The sequence below is a fragment of the Hypomesus transpacificus genome, chromosome 23 (genome assembly GCF_021917145.1).
Source record: "Hypomesus transpacificus isolate Combined female chromosome 23, fHypTra1, whole genome shotgun sequence".
Classification (NCBI taxonomy): Eukaryota; Metazoa; Chordata; class Actinopteri; order Osmeriformes; family Osmeridae; genus Hypomesus; species Hypomesus transpacificus.
The window spans coordinates 16,360,250-16,374,747 of NC_061082.1; the positions used below are offsets into that span (position 1 = coordinate 16,360,250).

The following is a 14,498-nucleotide window of genomic DNA, read 5'->3' on the forward strand; positions in this document are numbered from 1 at the left end:
CCAAAATATCCAGAATTAAACTAACTAAACGCCAGTTTAATTTATTGGGTGTCACCTTCCACAATACTACACTTATGGATTATTTAGGTTTTCCGACTCATCTGGAAAATGAAACCTTACAATTACCTGATTTGGGAAGTGAGAGTCACCAGTTCCCAAAGAGATCTTGCCCTTGTTTCATCATTCTGGTTTGTTGTTAAACCACCCCAACCGGCTTATTGCCGGTATAAATGGGATGGAAATGACAGTCTTAAATGAACTGCATGCAAAGGAGCTACAGCACCATGCTTTGTAAGGTAGGTTTTTTTTTTTAAGTATCCTGAAAAAAAACATTGCCAATTTTATGTTTTAGATCTACATGAATTGATGAAGTAAATTACTTCTTGTATCTTTAAAATGTAAATTTTTGTAATGCTCTAATGAGACAGGATGCTATTGTTGGCCTTGGGATCAACCACTGTACCACTGCTAGAATTGTGCAATTCTAGTCTTACTTGGTTATTTAAATCTACTTAAATTAGTTCAAGTTCATTATTGTCAGTTGCACAGAACAACACTGGGTCAGACTGGGCACTGAAATTCTTAGGACAAAACAATGCAAAGCAACCTGGCATAACATAACATAAGGACACAGAACATAGATTACATCTACGATAAGCTAAAATATAGCAAACCTCCGAATACACAAATAATATACAATATTCGACACAGTATACTAAACCTCTAAATACACATAATACCTATACTAACCTTATAAACCTATACTAACCTAAGACAAGTGAATTACATTTTGTTGATATAAAATAGTCTTGGAGATGAATAAATGCAAATCCGAATGGAAATAAATGAATGTTATCTTGCCCTTCTAGAAAGTGACAGAGAGTTTTGGAGCGGCTATCTTTGGGCTGAGCGCGGCCCATCTGACTGACAGGGTGGTTAGGAGGAGTAAGAGGATGATGCTGGACACTCTTGGGGTAGGACTGTTGGGAACAAGAACAGATGTCTTCAACAAGGCCCTCCAGTTCAGCCAGGTAAGTTAAGTTCTTGATGCATTAAGCAGCTGTGTGGTATAAGCGTTCACACCATGAACGCGTGTTCTTTTGACAATTTTTAACTCAAGCGATAAATGTACGTGACGATGTGTCCCAAAAGTTCATCAATGTTGAGTTTTAGAAGAAATTGAGGGCAAGAGTTTTGTAGCTATCTGTGTGAGTGCCCGGCCGCACCTATCCGCTGCAATGAATCAGCTTCATGGATCTCTGACTCGGAATCTGAGGGACGCTTGACAAAAGACAACATTTAGCGTGTCAGGCAATTTAAAATTGTTTATGTGATGTGTTCCTATCGTATTTAAAACCATTTTACAAACAAGGTTTGTTATGTAACTGTATACACTCACTCAAATTACTCATACATTGTTTGTTTGTTTGTTGTTCAATGCTCTTTGTGGTATCTGTCTGTAGTGGTACAAGTCAACGGAGAGAAGCAGTGTCTGGGGAAGATCGGGCTTGGCTCTCCCATCACAGTATGCTGCCTTTGTCAACGGTATAGCGGTAGGTTGGGAGACTCAAATAGTGCTAGCAAAAGTGGGCTTAGTTTTCCAACAAACACAACTGTGGTTGGACCTCAAAATTCTCTCTACACCCAGGTGCACTCTATGGACTTTGATGACACATGGCACCCTGCCACCCACCCCTCAGGGGCCGTGCTCCCTGCCATCCTGGCCCTAGCGGAGACCATGCCCACCCCACCCTCCGGCCTGGACCTTCTCCTGGCCTTCAATGTGGGCATTGAGGTGCAGGGACGTTTGATGAGGTTCTCCAGGGAAGCCAGTGACATCCCCAGCAGGTGAAGGGTTCATTTGGGATGTATTTACAATGGAAACATCTGTGATATTTTATCTCTTATCAATCTTTCTCTAATGAATACATTTTCACTTGTTTTATTGTATTGGACACAGATAAAACCTAAACTGGAACTTATAACTTAAGAGCCCCTATCCCCCCCCAACACAGGTTCCACCCTCCAGCTGTGGTGGGTGTACTGGGCAGTGCTGCAGCTGCTGCCAAGCTCCTGAGCCTGTCCCCAGCCCAGTGTGTTCACGCCCTGGCTATAGCTGCCTCTTATGCTGGGGCCCCCATGGCCAACGCAGCCACACAGACCAAACCCCTCCACATTGGCAACACTGCCCGGAGAGGCCTGGAGGCTGCCCAGATGGCCCGGCTGGGGCTGGAGGGAAACCCAGCCATCCTGGACCTTGAGTCCGGTTTTGGTGTATTCTATGCAGACTACAGCCCCAAAGAGCTGGTCGGGGCTACCGTAGGTGGATTCAGATGGCTTCTAGAGGACCAGGATGTGGCCATCAAGCGATTCCCAGCTCACCTGGGGATGCACTGGGTGGTAGATGCCGCGCTGGCTGCCCTGGCTAAGCTGAATGCTGCTGGTGGGCAAAGCGGACGAGGAGAAGGACTGGAGCCCAGCAAGATCAGGAGGGTGACTCTAAGAGTGCCTCCCTCAAGGTACGTGGACCGGGCCTTCCCAACCACGGAACACCAGGCCAGGCACTCCTTCCAGTTCAACGCTTGCTCAGCCCTGCTAGACAATCAGGTGACGGTGGACTCTTTCAGCACGGCCCAGATAGAGAGGCCCCTCCTCAAGGAGCTGTTGGCCAGGGTCAGGGTAGAGAACCCCCAGGACAACCACCCCAGCTTTGACAGGATGTACTGTGAGGTTGTTATAGAGACGGAGCAGAGGGAGAGTTATGGCGCCAGGTGCAATACCTTTTACGGCCACTGGAGAAAGCCGCTCGATCAGAAGGACTTGGAGAGTAAATTCAGAGCCAATGCCTCATCTGTGCTGCCTCAGGAAGGAGTTGAGGGGGTGCTGGATCTGATAGGGAATATAGAGAGCCAGCCTGACTGCTCAGTGCTGGGGTCCTACATGCAGGTAAGCAGCAGTAACAGTATTGTGAGGGAGCTGGAGAGCATCCCCCTCACTAAGGTGAACAGACACAGACAATAATATTGACTGTTTAGGCTTTTATTTTGAATTACCTTACTAATCTCTCTCTTTGAGATCTGCTTCCTGGGAGCGTTGTCACGGATGTGCACATGTGAACATTCGGCCAAAGTACTCTAATTTGGTTGAACCTAGTGATCCAGAAAGAGAGGGGAGTGGGAAAATGGTTTTCTTTATGTTGTTAGTTTCTTTCGTTTTGTATTTAGTTAATCTGTGTGTGTGACTATTTAATGTTAAATGGTGGGGGGTAAGGAGAATGAGTCAGGTTGGTTGAAACCCCTGCTGTTGGGATCGGCTGTACCTGCAAGATTGCCTTAGCTGCAAGCCTTCTATATGTTTGGTGGTTGGAAACTTGTTTGTGAGATGGTGGATGTGCATGAGTAAAGAGGAAGAGCTTTGAAGAAATCTGTTTGACTGTGACTTCTCATTCTACACCATACTTGAACCCACATCCTGCCGGTCTTGCTATCCTGTAAGGGTTCACAACCTTAACTCAAAGGTTTTAAGGGTGGGGCAAATGGATAATACAAAACAGTGTAATGTACAAAACAAAATCCAGTCTTCTCTGCAAACAATGTTTATATGCCACACATGGAAATTAGGGAACCAATTTTGACTTTTATTCTACAAATGTATGGTTTCTTTCATCTTGCTGACTATGCACATGCTATTATACAGCAAAAGATGTATTGTCATTCTACTTGTTTCTTTTTCTTGTGTTTATGATAAACACTTCACCACAAAGACAATTATTTTTTATTTAATTTTACGTGCTTCATACCAATAATTAAAAAAGGGATAATCTAGAAAGGAAACCGCACCCCCATGCAATTCAAGCGTATTCTGTGTAAAATAATTTAATCATAAAAAATATGACAATGCACAGCAATAAAAATGTTAATAAAATCACTTTGATTTCAAGTCCTCAGTGCAGTGAAACAACGTTTAACAACAAGTCTGTGGTTGTAGAGAGTACTTCTCATACTTCTGTGTACGAGGATTTGATTCATGGCAAAGTTAGCAGGGGTTTTCCAATTCTTTGGTACGAACGAAGCAAAGACAACCATCCATAAATAGAAAGCATTTATTGTTATAGGCACACACATAGAAGTTACATCTTCTACAGGCTTGGGGACTCATGATTAGGTCATACTGACATCTGTCAGGGCTCTCAGGCAAGCTTCAGCACATCCTGCACCATAGCTCCAATACCATCAAAGATCTCATGGAGGGGGGCCTTGCACATGAAGGCAGAGGTGGTGACCAGCTTGTTTTTCTCGTCCACGTGGGTCTCACTGACACTCTTATTCACATGCTTACAGCCCAGCTGAGTGATTGCCTCTGCAGTGCCTGGGACATCTGGGGACCTGCGAAGTGCAAATGCAACATTGTGAATAATACTTCGGACATAATTTAACGCACAAGGAACACGAGAAACGATGCATTTAGGGGCCCGGTTCCCCAATAACGATGGTCATACAATGCACGCAAGGCTGCATGCACACACATTACTTTTTCACGTTGGAGGTATGTCTGTCTTCCAAACCAGAGCATACAGCCATTGCTAGAAAGTGCATCATGAGTCCATTGTTAGAGGTGCTGTCCAAAGTGCTTAGTGGAACGTTATTCCACCATCCATAGTACTGTATTTGCATATGTTATACATAGCTGAAGGTTTGTCTATCAGAGTAAGCTTGCTAATATGATATCAACTAGAAACAATCCTTCATCTCTCACAACAGATTTTAATATCTAATTTTAAACAAATCGCTAATGTTTTAGTGCATCTGTCCTAATGAGTGAGTAAGTACATTTTACTTAGCGCCTTTCAAACCAGGTTTACAAGGTCTTGTACAAAAAGAACATTGAGAATAAAATTAAATGGGAGACAAAGCACAAAGAAGTTTGGTTCACATTAGCATTCAGTTAGCTAGACAAATATAACATTCTAGTAAGGTAAACATGTCAATGAAAAATGGGATAAGACTGAAATGTGGAAATAAGAAACCTTTCCATGGTCAACTACCATACTAATAAAACATCTAAACATGTGGATCACCATTGTTCACAGGGAATTCACATGAGACAATAACTTTGTTTTGAAGCATGAGTCAAATGTTTTGGGTGAGTTATGAACTTTTGCAGGTGAGCTATGGTGTTGAGCAGTACCATATCAGCTATTCTGACAAATGCATCTAGAGCTTTGAGAATCACTGTTTCAAGAAATGAACCAAAGCCAACCAATTGAGAAAAAATGTAAAGTTTGCATTATTTTTTCAACTGCTTGGGCGGTAGAATGCAAAATCAGCAACGAGCATGTAAGGATGAACTAAAGACTGGTCTGAAGCGGTCGCTATTTTACGATGGATTTTCCCGTGCCAGGTAATTAATGGTGCTATCGGGAACCGCATATTTAAGCTAACATGGCACCAATGATGATCGTACGATGCATGTAGTGCATTGATAAACAGGGTCTGGATCTACAGTATATCTTCTATCTAACCATATGTTTATCTATTTAACAGGGATGTACAGTACCAGTCAAGTTTGGACACATTTTCCCATTCAATTCAAAATAAAATGTGCCTATATTGCTCTGTACAGACAATTTCCAAGATTTGTTTAATCCAGGCATAAGCAAGATTGTACTTATGAACTTTCTAATCAAGAGTCTGTATGCAGGTGTTTAGTCTGTGTGAGACACAGCCACGCGCTGGACGCCCACGAGGACTTCCTGTATGTCCACGGTAACATGAGCACAGGGGGAGAGGGTGCTTGGTATTAGTGTCAAACATAAGTGTTTGTATCCGGCAACCCCTTTTCTCCCACTGTGAAGCACATCGTCTTGCCTCATGGTATGAAATACACTATAGAAATAAAGTTTGATTTGATAAATTGGACATCCACTACTTAATACTACACTACGGCATATATATCCTTGCCATCAACGAATGACGGACAGCGATCCTCGGTTTATGTAGTGATAACACACCTCTCGTCCTTCTCATGGCCGACAGTGACCTCACAGCCTGGGAAGACCTTGGCGGCCAGCACTGGTGAGATACAGCACAGGCCGATGGGTTTTCCCTCAGCATGGAACGCCTGCATGGTGGCCTTCACCTGGTCGTTCACAGTGCAGTCCTTCCCCTGCACGGCCCAGCTGCACAGGTTCTTAGCTGCTCCAAAGCCACCTGCACACAAGGGTACATCATTATGATTAATGCATAGTGTTATAAATGATGTGCAGGGGAGACCCCAACAAAAGTAGGAAAGCAAACAGTTGGTGGGTGAAAGCAAACAGTTGGTGGGTGAAAGCAAACAGTTGGTGGGTTGTAGGCATTGGTCTACTGCCCTTCTGCATGGGAACCCAACAAAAACAGTCCAACAAAGACCTACTTGTAACAATTGTTTTTAGAATAAACCTCTGTGTTGCAGAGGTTTTTTGATGAGAAGGGTGAGAAGTGCAGGTGAACCCAGTTAGACATTTAAGCCATGGTTAGGTATTTTTGTGGCGTGAGTCAGCGGGAAGAGACTAGTGGAGAAATGGCAGAAGGTAGGCAAAAACAATTGGGTATTTTTTTACTTTTCCAAAACAGGAGTTAAGTTAAGAATATAGCTTATAAAAAGTGTTTAAATTGCCAGTTGATCTACGATATAAGCGGATTTGGCACCTACAGTGATGATAACAAGTCTAATGTAATGTTTATATTAGTCTAAAGCTAAAACTGTCAATGCTGACACATTTCACAAACCTGATCTGCAAAAGAGTACTCTCTGAGATGTGTAAGAACGAACCTGGGAATATGATGGCATCGTGCTCCTTCACACCGAGTTCCGAAAGGTCTTTTATCTCTCCGCGTGCCAGCCTCGCGCTCTCTACCAACACATTTCGTTTCTCCTCAGTGGGCGCACCCTTCAAGTGGTCCACAACGTGCATCTGATCCACATTTGGAGCGAACATCTTCACCTGAAGTCACAAAAACATAAGTTCCAAAAGAAAATAATGGTACAGCAACTTCCTTACACATTGTCATTCTTTAGTGTCCTACAGTAGCCTACGGTTATTGGCCAAATAATAACATTTAAAAAGAAATATGCTCTCTTAATAGAAATTACCAAATAATTTCACATTACATCAAACCATTTTTGCTTCAACCAGGAACGTATAATAGGGTATAATATATGGTGCTTAGGCGAAAGTAGAACTTACACTTGCACCAAATCTACTGAGGTGGACCAAAACCGCAGACGCTTCGTGTATTTCAGTGCCGTCATAAACTCCGCAGCCGGCCAGCACTACAGCAACGCGTTTCCCCATCTTTTCTGTTAGCTTGACCAGGACTCAAGAAAGAACCTTCCTACTTTTTATATCGTTGCACAGGTGAGGGTCAATGCAATGTGATTTCCTGTTGAGGCGTGGGGGAGGGGCGGGGGCTAAATTCAAAATAAAAGTCAAGAGAGGAACTTATTTTTAAAATATTTAATATATACTCCACAACATAAAACAGTAACTGTAGTGCAACGGAGAAGTCCAAAAAAGACGTGGTTAATCTGCATGTCGATCGCTTTTTCAAAGCTTTTGCTTTGTCCGTATTTATTCAAGTGTGCAACACATACCCACGTAGGCCTACATTCGTACCAATATTCGTACATATTCTGATAGCTTTCACCTACCTGAATCCATTTCACCAACAATGTAATGGGCCACATTAATTATTAAAAATATTAAATTGTATCAAATGAAATGCAGTATATATTTCATTCAAAAAACGAATCAGAGTGCAAACCACATTTTGATTAATCAGAAAGCTGCAGTGCGCAGTAACCTTGAAATTTGTTTTTTGCAGGTTGGGATGTCTGACATTCTCTTGTGATTGATAACGGATCTCGTTCGCGAATCGGTGAACCAACCAGTGACCTTAACTTTTTGATGAACGGTTTCTAAAGATTCAAGTCTCTGAAAGGAATCAAAACGCCCATCACTAGTTGCCTCGTAAATAACTTAATGAACATCTTTTAGCACGTCTCATACCATGCTCTTGTTCTAAAGACGAATTGGCAAAGCTGGACATGCTATCGATGCCGGTTTCACTGTTCCACCCATAGAGTTAGTTCCACCCACCCATAGACTTATATACCGTAGACACAGCGAGCCTGCTCTTTAAAGATGGCCTCCCCATTCATTTCTATGGAGAGTGCTCAGTGGCGCAGTGAGGCAAGACAGAGAGCAAAACGGATTGCGCCGGCTCGTCGAGTCTTGCGCTGGACAGTGGCTCGAATTGCTCCTAGCTCCGAGACTCGTGCACGCTTGCAACTAGCTGCAGAGGAATCTGTCATTGAAGAGAAGGACGCGCATAGACATTTCTTGTCTTGGTTCATTCCAAGGTAACTTTTGAATATCTAATGATGGCTAAAATGTCTAACTTATTGCAATGCATGATCCAATAAACTAAATGTCCCTTTGTACCTGTGTACACCTTATGAGATATATGGTCGTTTTGATATCAGAAACCTGCAATCCTATATTGAACGTGATCTGTACTTGAGAACTTAATGTTAAGTCAGACATTATATAGTAAACTGCAAGATACCTTGCGACTTGGTCAGTACGACATAACTTTTTTCTATAGCTTTATAATCAACATTTCCAAGAAATGTGATTAATGTCCTGCCTATATTCCGACTATTGGTCTTTTGGTCGTATTACCTTGAAAAAACTTTGAAAACTTTGTACATTCTAGAGATAAAAATTTGATTCCAAAATGTGTTTTGTAATTCATACATGTCTGTCTGACAAAACAACCACTTAAAAACTACCATGGGTGTTGCACATTAATAGATGCTTATACAAAACTACTGCTTAGTGTGATTGTGGTCTTATTGGATGCACTGGCTGTGTATGCCAATCAGACATCTGGTCATCTTCATTTAAGAGGAAACTTATGAAGTTTTGCATTTTGTTCGACAGTAATAAATATCCAAGAAATAGCATGCAAACATAGCATTTATTGCTTTAAAAAAAGATGTAATGGTATTATCCTAATAAAACAAACATTTGTGATCTGAAACGGAGTATTCTACTGATCAGATTACTAGAATATTTGCAATGCAGGTATTGGGACAATATATGTGGGCATCTGGATGTTGCCAGTTTATGGAAACCTGGTCCGGGATGAGATTTCCAAGTTCCAGATTTATGATGTCTGGAGTCTCTTGCACTTATCTGAAGCTTTCTCATGCTTGTTCTCCATCTTTGCGATGCGGGACCCAAACTGCATGGCTCTCTTTGGCAGTACTGCAGAGTCCCCAAGGCCCAGCACTTTGCCAGTCAATCTCAGTAGCAATTTTTCTCCTAAACCTCGAGGCTTGGACAAATCAGCCTTCTCCCATACAGGCAAGGCATTCAAGTAACTCACCACATCCTCATCCAAGTAGGGAAACCTAGGATACAAGTCATACATTTACAAGACAGAATAGGCTCAAAACAGAAAGCAGCAGGAAGGGAAAGAAGATAGTTCACAATAATTAACCAAATGTGTAAATCGATGAAATTCCCTGCACTCACCGAGCCTCTTTCCCATGGTCACCTATGATTCTGTCATCACGTCCCAGATTCCTCGACGAAATTCTGTCCAGGTCCATAGCAAGCTCCTGAATAAGACCTGCATGGCCATTATTCTTAAAACACGCTCTGTGTCTGGAGTAACCAGCGAGCTGCTCATCTGCTCCAATACCCGTCAAAACAACCTACAGTCACAACGCAGTGGAAAAGGACATCATTAGTTATGGACAGTGTCTGTACATTCCTTTTATATCCTTCGTCAGTTCACTCTCAGAGTTGGGTCATCAATTTTTTTCCTATTGGAGATATATAGTTATGGTTGAAAATGTTTTGGGTGTTATTCAGATATACAAGATTCTAGTTAACCTTTGCAGATGACGTAAAACACCTCTCATCGATGCCTTCGGTTATCAAGCCTGTTCCTCTGGCTGCAAACCACACTGCACATCCAATACTGTCATCAAGGACTGTATCAAGTGGGTGCACCAAATGACAAATGCGCTCCTGACGGGTTTTTTTCAGCTCCTCTTGAGTTACGTTGATTTCAACAAAATTCCATTTTCTATCTGGGGCAAGTTCCTGAAGCTCTATTAGGCCTAATCTTCCAGTGATCCTGTCTGGGACATCAAATTCATCTTGGGTACAGGAAGCAGTTCCATCTCTAGGCTTCAAATGATGTGTATTGGTTTTCTTGGTAGATTCCAACATGTTTGGCTTCTGCATTTTGAATGCTACATTAAGGAGATCAATTGGTTGTTGAGCTGGAATATGGCGGTGAGCCAGGGTTGCCAGAATCATTGAATCAATCCCCCCAGAAAAAAGGACAGCAATTGCTGCTTGGTCACTATCGGGTGATGCACTCAATTGATGTTCAGAGGGCAGACACTGCACCCTTTTTCGGACTGCTTCACTTAGCACATCAATAAGACTGTTCACATGCAACCTCTTCCCTTCACAGGCTAACATCACTTCCAAATCCTTAACAGATGCCTGGGAAAAGGAACTAGATTCCACTACATCCGAGCACTGAGGTATTGACACATTAAGTGGAACTACTGGTGATTTGATCATGTGACCTGATTGGCTTATCACTACAGCAGTATGGCTAGGAAACCCCTCCTTAAGTTCTTGACTAGCAGACAATAGATGCATTCCTTGGGGAACCCATGGATAAACCTCAAAAATCAATGAGCCAGACTCAGCAAATGCCTTCACATCAATCCTATACAAACCAGCAGCTGGAACTTCCTGCCATTGTGGCCTCTCAAAATTAGTAGGATAAGAGCCAACAGATGTTAAGGTAAAGTGGCTTTTGGCTGCATCAAATTGCCAAAGCAAGCTTCGTCTGCCAAAGAAGTCTCTCCCAAACCAAAGATAGTCTCCAGCTTGTTGGTAATATACAAAAGCCCATGGTCCTTGAACATTGCATATAACAGACAGAATTTCATTGGCACTGTTGCAAGTTGAAAGATGATGACATAAAACATCTGTATCATTTTCTTGTGGTTTCACTGGAAGTCCTCCAAAAACTTCCCCATTCCATAGTAGAATATTCCCTTTACCGTCTTGTGCAGGCTGAGGTGTGAGTCTACCCCTCATGTGAAGAACATGAGCAGAGAACAAACAATTAAAGTTTGGATTTGTTGAGGTTTTAGTAACCTCACAATTTGAGTTTGGGCCTCGTCTCCTTAATTTTTCATCAATATCCTTCTCAAGAATAATCTGGGTAGGGGACAAGCTAACCACACAACAAATTCCACACATGATGTCCTGTGAAATTCCTTCCTAGAGTTGACTATATATCCAATAGTTCCTTCTTCATGTTGTCCAGTTCATCTGAGGGAGGAGAATTTTCAACATGAGCAAGTTTATCATAATGGCTAGGAAACCTTGAAAGTACATATGGACCAAGAGTTACATTCAATACTTACGTTTGCATGAACAAAGACATTGCCGTCTGTCCGCCAAGAAGAATATGTTGCTATTAGGTTGTTGACTGTATACCTTCTATAAGAAACACGTTGACAGACATTTATTATACATTCAAATACATTAGTTTACTCTCATGGATATCAAGTATTAAATAGGATTTACCCTGTTTTTCTTTAGATTGTACAGCTCATCAACAACAATTTTCTGTTCGTTAATCTAGAAAAATACAAAACATTGTTCAGTCACGTATGGAGAATTTTTATGTTTCATGACCAATCATGATACCAACCATTCATCCCTCCATAATTGCCCTTTTTAGAAAAGTGTAGTTTACAAGTGTAGTTTACAAGCAGAGGTCTTATTGATATCATATTATTAAATTATTATTAAAGTCTAATTTTAACACGCCATCCAATGGTCTTGACTCTTCAAATACTTGTTTCAAGTAGGCTGTAGGCCTATCATAACTAGAACTAGGTACGAAATAATAGCATATGCAAGCTACTTTGATTCTATACAGTAGTAGCTGTTGACAGCCCCGCGGATTTACCTTTTTGTTTAGTACTTCTTTTACCATGGACTCTCGCCCTGCAAAAATGTTTTCTGAATCAAATTGACATTTAGAAGACATTTTGGACGTGTCAATGAGGGTTAGGTGGTCAGAGAAAAACTGGCGTGGCCATGCAAATAACCATTCTCGTGTCGTCTTGTCTGGCGTGGTGTTCTCCTTCTTTCTGTTTAGGTTATGGCATATTGCACCGATGTGTATGATGATGTATCACCGCCACCTACTGTTCGGGAGTGTGAGACTGGTGGCCTACAGCTCAAACGATTCACCCAACTCTTGCACCTCGAAAATAAGGGAGAAGGGTCCAAGTCCAACTCTATATAAGTCTATGGGTGGGGGTCTGGTTCCACCAAATCGGATGTCTTCTGAACGCAATAAAAAATTGAAGGGCGCCTTCTGCCGAGCTAGATGTACTTACTTACCAGTCTGATTAGGTAACACTGTAACAACCGATGATTACATTTAACAACAAAACCACGTGAGGTACGTCACTGCCTTTAACAAGGAAGTGTTCTGTTGCCTGACCGTTCGGTACAAATGCGTTCAAGAAGTGTCCTGATATGAGCCTCGCGGTGAATATTTTGTGCTCAATTCTTATTGTATGTTTCCAGGACATCGTACATTCCCTGAATATTTACAGAAAGCAAGAATGGCCGGTTCCGTACAGGTATATTGTGCAATATATTTAACTCTGTTTAGCCAAGTTCAGAAAATCATGTGACTTTACTGCCGCTAATAGTCTGCTCAGAAAACAAAATTACGTATCTTGTCGACGTATTGCCATATACTCGTTTGAAGTGTTCAGCTTGTCTTTTGATTCGGCAGGCGGGTCGATCAACGCCCCGAAGCAGATTCTTATTGCGAGGCCCTGTACCCCTTCTGTCCCACTGGCGATAGAGATGGACGCATAGCTTACTTCAGGGACTGGGATGTGATCTCTGTGTTTAGACTTCAAGCTCCAGTGTGGGAGTTCAAATATGGAGACGTGTTGGGGAAAATGGTTTGTATTTTTTAGAGACACATTGTCTCACTCTGTCTGCATCCCTGTCTCTGTCAAAACACATTTTTAAGCACAATCTCAAATACACAGTTCTGTTTTTTAATCTCTCAAATTCCCAGCACATCATGCATGATGCCATTGGCTTCAGCAGTGCAGAGACTGAGAGGAACTACACCATGGAGTGGTATGAGCTCTTCCAGTTGGGCAACTGTACCTTCCCTCACCTTTTGCCAGATGTAGCCGCCCCATTTTGGTGTAACCAAGGGGCGGCATGCTTCTTTGAGGGAATTGACGACATCCACTGGTCACAGAATGGCACCTTGGAGAAAGTAGGGGAGATAACAGGTAAAGTTCAGCTACACTATAACTTTATGGGCTGAACGGCATGTTGATACTCACATTCTCACACTGTGATATAGACAGATGTAACAAAAAAGCTATTCTATCATTCAATTTATGGTTTCAACAGACTATTTGTTTGACTTGATTTATTGCCTATATCTCCATATAAACGTGTAATAGAAGGGTGTTACTGTGTATCTTTGGGACACTCCCACAGGCAGCCAGTTCAATGAAATGGCCCAGTGGGTCCAAGATGACAACCAGACAGGGATTTACTACGAGACGTGGACGGTGCGTTCCAGTCCTGACTCCAACAGCACAGTGTGGTTCGAGTCCTATGACTGCTCCCAGTTTGTCCACCGCACCTACCGTAAATTAAATGAGCTGGGGGCCAAGCTGGCCAGCCGGTCTCAAACCAATTACACCAAGATCTACCTTTACAGTGGAGAGCCCACCTACCTGGGGAATGACAGCACCATCTTTGGACAGGCCTCTATGAAGAAACTTGCAGCTGATATCCGACAGTTCTACCATCCGTTCAGGCCGCATCAGTCCTATGTGGACTTTACCCTTAGTCTCATGGAGGCCTATAAGAAAGTTGTGATTGACAAGAGTTTCTATCTTTACTATAACTTTGAGTACTGGCACTTACCCATGAAATATCCCTATATTCAAGTAACTTATGAAGAAGTGCCTTTGCCCTAGCTGAGGTATAGGACAGGCATGACTAGGGTAGAAGCAGTGTTTCATGGCCTCCATTGTTTTGTTGGTGAAAGAATTATGGCTGAGCCATGTTTTAATGTGGAGCCTAAAACTGCACTGAAATACCAGTTCTGACTAAACAGATGTGCCCACAGTATCAGTTCCTCTCTGATCTACTCATATGACTGTTTTTGTACAATTGAAAGTGTTTAAAAATATACACAACATCCTTTTGTGGGCATCTTTTATCTCTACTGTACTTTTTAACCAACATACCAACATTTAACCAGCATGCTTTTTAAAATGACTAGTAATTAATTTAATGGAAATAAATCTTATACTGATATGCAAAAGAAAATGAGAATTATAAATAA

The 14,498-nt window shown here is 42.1% G+C and overlaps 5 protein-coding genes across 5 annotated transcripts; 2 read left to right on the plus strand and 3 right to left on the minus strand.

The window, feature by feature from the left end:
* The first annotated feature begins 235 nt into the window (after positions 1-235).
* On the plus strand, positions 236-4,062 carry acod1 (aconitate decarboxylase 1). Its single transcript, XM_047047794.1, has 5 exons — positions 236-296; positions 870-1,031; positions 1,464-1,553; positions 1,649-1,848; positions 2,016-4,062. Exons 1-5 carry the CDS (start codon positions 255-257, stop codon positions 3,019-3,021), a joined length of 1,500 nt encoding a protein of 499 aa, XP_046903750.1. The 5' UTR covers positions 236-254; the 3' UTR covers positions 3,022-4,062.
* A 24-nt stretch (positions 4,063-4,086) lies between these two features.
* On the minus strand, positions 4,087-7,445 carry zgc:162944 (uncharacterized protein LOC569993 homolog). Its single transcript, XM_047047795.1, has 4 exons — positions 7,229-7,445; positions 6,814-6,985; positions 6,011-6,209; positions 4,087-4,385 (listed from the first exon to the last, which is right to left on the minus strand). The coding sequence occupies exons 1-4, from the start codon at positions 7,334-7,336 to the stop codon at positions 4,190-4,192; spliced, it is 675 nt and encodes a 224-aa protein (XP_046903751.1). The 5' UTR covers positions 7,337-7,445; the 3' UTR covers positions 4,087-4,189.
* Positions 7,446-9,004: 1,559 nt separating this feature from the next.
* On the minus strand, positions 9,005-11,344 carry asnsd1 (asparagine synthetase domain containing 1). Its single transcript, XM_047046454.1, has 3 exons — positions 9,947-11,344; positions 9,584-9,765; positions 9,005-9,459 (listed from the first exon to the last, which is right to left on the minus strand). Exons 1-3 carry the CDS (start codon positions 11,342-11,344, stop codon positions 9,213-9,215), a joined length of 1,827 nt encoding a protein of 608 aa, XP_046902410.1. The 3' UTR covers positions 9,005-9,212.
* LOC124485113 (ASNSD1 upstream open reading frame protein-like) lies at positions 10,960-12,148 on the minus strand. The gene is made up of 4 exons (XM_047046457.1): positions 12,063-12,148; positions 11,675-11,728; positions 11,512-11,587; positions 10,960-11,416 (listed from the first exon to the last, which is right to left on the minus strand). The coding sequence occupies exons 1-4, from the start codon at positions 12,141-12,143 to the stop codon at positions 11,376-11,378; spliced, it is 252 nt and encodes an 83-aa protein (XP_046902413.1). The 5' UTR covers positions 12,144-12,148; the 3' UTR covers positions 10,960-11,375.
* Positions 12,149-12,296: 148 nt separating this feature from the next.
* Positions 12,297-14,225, plus strand: cln5 (CLN5 intracellular trafficking protein). The gene is made up of 4 exons (XM_047046456.1): positions 12,297-12,747; positions 12,906-13,080; positions 13,200-13,425; positions 13,640-14,225. Exons 1-4 carry the CDS (start codon positions 12,641-12,643, stop codon positions 14,125-14,127), a joined length of 996 nt encoding a protein of 331 aa, XP_046902412.1. The 5' UTR covers positions 12,297-12,640; the 3' UTR covers positions 14,128-14,225.
* Positions 14,226-14,498: the final 273 nt, after the last annotated feature.